General features: G+C 40.8%; 1 protein-coding gene across 1 annotated transcript in view; it reads left to right on the forward strand.

Moving 5' to 3' along the window:
* The window catches only part of LOC128615185 (dipeptidyl aminopeptidase-like protein 6), a 95,260-nt gene that overhangs the window by 64,911 nt on the left and 24,349 nt on the right, over positions 1-6,000 (forward strand). Inside the window, exon 9 of the mRNA XM_053637062.1 lies at positions 5,528-5,682. Coding sequence (XP_053493037.1) covers positions 5,528-5,682 — 155 coding nt within the window. The remainder of the gene's footprint in view (positions 1-5,527; positions 5,683-6,000) is intronic.

Below are 6,000 nucleotides of genomic sequence, written 5' to 3' on the forward strand. Positions count from 1 at the left end.
AGAAATGCAATGTACATATGATCTTGCTACACAACATGCTACACTGCAAAGCTTTTTAAAGGAAGTAAAATACTGACTTTGTGTAAGAAGTGAAGTTTCACGTTCTCCAGTGCGTCGTGCAGGTGCAGGCGTCGTGACACTCTGTAATGAATAAAACAAGTAAAAAAAGACATTTGATAACTAGAGCTTTAAGTATTTTAGTCATACGAGCACTTGTATTTTTGTTTTAGTAATCATTCTGAAAAGCCTGATAATAATAATAATAATAATAATAATAATAATAATAATAATAAACTACAAGCCAATGAGAAATTATAATGAGTGTTTCTTTATGGGGACAGAAATACCTTGCAGGCCCTTCTTTCGTCGATGATTTTAGCCACACCCCCAAATGAGTCGAAATAGCTCAGTTGGGAGCGCGTTAGCCTGAAGATCTGAAGGTCCTTGGTTCAAGTCTGGGTTTCGTTATTAGTCATGGGGCAGTGGTGGTTCAGGGGTTAAAGGCTCTGGGTTACTGATCAGAAGGTCAGGAGTTCAAGCTACCACTGCTGGGCCCTTGAGCAAGGCCCTTAACCCTCAACTGATCAGTTGTATAAATGAGATAAATGTAAGTCGCTCTGGATAAGGTTATCTGCCAAATACCGTAAATTTAAATACAACTCTGGGCTGTGATTGGACGGTGACTGGCACGACTGCAGCATAGTCATGAAAGTAAAATGTAAAGCGAAAGGGAATTACAGTACATAAACTCCTGACACAACATCAGCCTTTAATGCATAAAAATGCATTCCCCATGCTGAAGAGATTAAAGCAACGACAGAGAATTGAAATAAAGGGTTTTTTTTTTTTTTCAGTGTGGCAGGTTGTCCTCCGTCTGTGTATTACATCTCATCTGACATGGAGTCTTCTCCATATAGAAGATCTCAGGATGCATCACAATATCACTGTAATTGATTGTATATTTCCAATAGGATATTTTGCTATAAAATTTGTTAATAATACTGTTATTAATTATATGTGACTATTTTGTAAATGTACACTTGGTTATTTTTCTTTTCTTTTTTTTAAAACTGTATGAATGAAAGAATCCACAACCTCAATTTTTTTCTGACTTTGAAATATATCACTGTTTCCCATCTGCTGCATCCACCTGTATCATGATATAGATCAGATGATCTGCATTATATTTAAATTAACCAGCAGTTCTCAGACTTACTTCTGCCCCCTGCTGGTGTTAGAACATCGAACGAATAAATAAAAATACAAAGAGTTACTTTTCTAACATTAAATATCTCTGTGTGTGTCATGCTAGTTTTCACCGTGGTCCTGCACCGATAACTTTTTAAAAAATTCTCAGCGTTTACTTATCAGCAACACGTCATCTGATAAAAAAGGGGAAAAAAATGCCAAGACTTTGAATTATTGATGTAATATTGTCGGCTGAAACAGACGAGGTTTCAGAGATACACCGTGTGACGGATGAGTTGTTCTATTAAAGCACGGGGACAGGGTCAGGGTTCACTCTTGTGTTAGATTTGTTGTGAGGTGATCTTGATTTCCATGGTTGCGGCATCAATTCAGACTTAATTCCTGTCACCATAGATACCCTTACATCTGTCAGAGCTTAAAACCCGATAGACCCGTTAAGTGGGATTAATTTGACACAGACGTTGTAATATCTGAAGGTGAAGTAGATAAAATAAGCGGAAGTTCTAGAAATACATGCTGTCATTTGGATACCTTTATGCTGTTGGTGCCCTAGGCGAGATTTTGGATAGCGCCCGCCACCTCGGACAAAGATGCTTATCTTTTGTCTGAACTGCAATATATTATAATATAACATGAATAGTGATCAACGTTAACATGAATATGAAGTAAATACATGGTGAAATAAACAATAACTAACAAATCTGGTTAATCTGACAAATTTGTGAGGTTATTAACATTTTTTTGCAAAAAATGGGAGAAACAGTTCGTTTCAAATCTGCACAGCTCTGGACCTCTTTGCAGCAAAGTCCTCAATGACTGCATCACAAGACAAGTTTTGAGACACATCATGATTGATGCTGATCACTACAAGTCCACTTAGATGCTCTTGGGCCATGGTAGACCTCATGTATGTTTTAATCATCTTGAGCTTTGAAAAGCTCCTCCTCACAGCTGGTACGGTCACTGGGATAGTCACTGATACCCTCAGTGCCACCCATATGTTTGGTAGATTTCTTGCAGTCGCTTTTCATGCAGAAATCCAAGAATCTCTATGGTGGTGGTGTTGGTTGATGGTAGGCCAGCGAGTTGTTTTCCATCTATATCTGATTGTTCACCATTACTTAAAGTGCTGCTTAGTGTTTCACACTGCTGCATCAGGTCTTCATTTTTCATCTTATGAAAGCTGACAAGTACACCAAACTTCTCCTGGACCTCTCCCAAGGTCTTGAACCTCTCCTCCGGTGACACAATGGCCACATTCACCACTACATTCAAAAATGTAGTCTCCATCCTCTTCAGTGCATCACTGATGGGCTCATCTGGACATCCATACTGTATGAAAACTGTCTACGTGTTGATCGCAGCCTCTTCTCTTGGAGAACAGCATCCACATTCATTTCTTCACACATCTCTCTTGCTAAAGCTTGAGCTGAAGCAAAGCCATTACCTCGATAGTCAGTCAAGAAAGTTTTTGTTTTGCCAAGCAGGTCCACTGCCATATGTAGTTGTATAGAAACAGACTGCATCAGCTTACTGACATTTTCAATTCTGTTAAGGATGTCATACCAGACAAGTGTGCAGACAGAAAAACCAAACGATCCAATTTCCTCTGCTAAAGATTGAGCCTCAATTTGTAAGGCAGGATCTGCTGACATTTCTTTTACCTCCAGTAGGGCTTCTCTCACTTGTGGGGCCTGGTACCTAATGGCTTCTACTCGGTTTACCGGGTTCTCCCACCTGGACACTGACCACAACTTTAGTGTGATCTTGACATGGCTTTTCAGGACAGACCGTCTCTGGATGGAAGATGAGAACAGGGTGAAAATAACTAAATAACTAGTAGCTTCTTTGGAGCTTCGCGCAGCATCACCTACAACCAAGTTCAAGGTATGTGCTGCACATGGCACAAACAATGCTCTGGGGTTTATTGTCAGCAGTCTAGCCTGAACACCTTTCCTTTTGCCCCTCATGTTTGCCCCATTGTTATATGACTGCCCCCTGCAGTCCTCAAAAGCTATGTTCAGGTCTTCTAGCCTCTTCAAGATGAGAGTACGATAGCTCTTCGCCAATTGTGGCTTCAGCTTCAAGTAAGCCCATGAAGTGCTCCTTCACTTGTGGCTTGTCCTCCACTGACACAGTCCTAATGACAACTGATAGCTTCTCTGTGTGGCTTATGTCAGGCGTGTAATCCAGTATAATGGAACAGTATCTGCAAAGTTTGATCTCGCCTACAATTGCATCCATGATCTTTCCCCTGATAACACCTACCAGTTCATTTTGTCTGTTTTTTCCTAGGTATGTTGTCATGTTCCCTGCTCCACTCTCTATATGTTGCTTTCAGAGAGGATCAAATTTGGCCATAAGCTCTACTTCTTTCAGGAAGTTGCCATTATTAGGGTGGACGAGTATATCTATATATGGATCCTCTCAGAGACATGTTTCTCTCAGCAAGGGACTGGATTATTGCCACTGTTCTTTTCAATACTTCATGCCACCTCTTCCCCTCTGTCTCAATAAAGTGCATGGCTGTGTATTGTCTGGCACTTTTCAAGGCGACTCTCTAGTTCTTTCCATGCCTTCATATTTTGCTGATGTTTGGGGCTATTTTCATGAAATTTCAAAACCTGCGAGGCATTCTTCCAATCCTTCAATCCTTCATAAATCAGCTGAAAGTCCATCTGTGAGAAGAGTTTGCAGCAAAAGCAAAATAAACTTTTTTTTTTCCTGGAAAAGACAAGCCAGCTCCTTTTTATCTTCTCACCATTGATTAAAAAAGAATAAAAAATAACGATGACGGCAACTGCATCCATCTTCTCTTTTAGAGAAAATTAAATCTCTCTTGGTCTGATAAGGTCCTCGGGTGACTAATTCACCCCCTCACTTTATCAGACAGGGCAGGCCAGTCAGTCTGCAGGATCCAGAGGCGGTGGTGGGATACAGACTCACCAGCAACAGAGAGAGATTCACATGGGGAAGAGGCAGAGTTTGGGGACTTCTCAGCAGCAGTTAGTAGCTCAGTGGAGGCAAGTGAGCTGCTGGAGTGCTCTTCAGCAGCAGTCAGAGTTGAGGTAGACAAAGATTGAAGTTGAGCTGCAGTGGATGGAGAGCCAGGGTCACTTTGGTCACCGGTAGCCAAGTGAGATGAGATGGGTGGAGATGTTGAGGCCCCTTGTAAGGACTTCATGGTAGAATTTCTTCGAATATGGAATGAATATTACGATGTCAGTTAGACGATAAATCAAAGAGAAATATGAGCAATATGAAATGTGTCCAAAACAGACCCACAGAATATAGGCTACATAATTGAATGTATTTACTTCTTGATGTTAGCTAGCAAGCTAGCTAGTTAGTCTGCTCAAATTAGCCTCTTGGCTGTCTTCCCCATTTTTGAGCATACAGTGGAAAATGACTTACTTAAGCTTGCGATTCATGAATGCTTTAAACTGCAGTCCTAGTCGAGGATTCTTTTAAAAGAAAACAAGTTTTTTGGTCAAGTAGCATGCAGCAATATAACTGAATTTAAAAAAAAAAAAAACATTACAGAAGCTTGAGTTTATTTGAAAGAAAATACACTGCACTTAACTTGCAGTTGAAAGCAAGCAGAAACGGTCCACAGTGTTAGTGTTGCCACTAGAGAGGTTATAAACAGCTATTTCAGAACAGTACACAAGCATTAATGTCTGCTATTAAGAGTCGTTAGCGTGATTCTTACTGCTATATTGCTCTTTTTTTCTGCTCCTCTTCTTTGTGCAGCTTCCTGCCTTATGCACCTGATCATTTTCTTTTTTCACTATTTTTTTTTCCAAACCAAGGCTTGTTTAAGGTGAATGCTAATGGCAAGACTAATCAGAACTGCACCATCATGCATAAGTAACGCGTTATGGTGATGATGACGTATTATTGCCTCGTCATGATGCAGGAAGGCAGTGTTTAAATTAGTCCAACATATGCTATCAACTATTAAGTTTTTTTTCTGTTGATGTCAACTTTATTATTGTAAACATATCCAAATCTAAAGAACTAACAGGATGTTAATTGGCATAAATAATTATTGAGTGGTGTACAGTGGTCACGAGAGGGCGCACTTCCAATAAAATAAACCTCTCCGTGCGGCGCCCTCCTGTCATTTTGCACCCCAGGCAACCGCCTATGTCGCCTATGCCACGGGCCGGCCCTGCATGGTGCATTGTGAGTAAGAGTCCTGGCATGGGCAAAGGACAGTGTTTACGATTGCAGGAGCAGCTGTTAGCTACAAAACCACAGCATCCAAGTGAAATGAAGCACTGAAGCTAGGAAAATCTCTCTTTCCCTCACACAGAGGAGGTTTTCCAGTCCCACGTGGCACACTGGTGGTCTCCAGACGGGGCCCGGCTGGCGTACGCCACCATCAACAACACTCTGGTGCCCAAGATGGAGTTGCCCATGTTCACTGGGTCACTATACCCAACCGGCCGAGAGTACCACTACCCCAAAGTAAGCTTTGGAGCATAGGGACACACAGTGATACACACACACACACACACACACACATACACATGCACACACTGTGTACTCAGCGTCTATTCACAAAAACCCAAGGTCTCTTAGTAACATCCTTTTTACCTGTGTATTATTGCTCTTGGTACAAGTCACTGAGAACATAATGAACAGATAAACTGATAAATGACTGTTTTTGCATAAATGCTCAGATTTACTGTAATAAAGAAATAAAAATGAATAAATGAGTTTGCCGATTGGCTGAATTTGATGTACTAATGTTCAATGTACTAATGAAACTAATGTTTTTCACTT

The sequence above is a fragment of the Ictalurus furcatus genome, chromosome 1 (genome assembly GCF_023375685.1).
Source record: "Ictalurus furcatus strain D&B chromosome 1, Billie_1.0, whole genome shotgun sequence".
In the NCBI taxonomy this organism is placed as follows: Eukaryota; Metazoa; Chordata; class Actinopteri; order Siluriformes; family Ictaluridae; genus Ictalurus; species Ictalurus furcatus.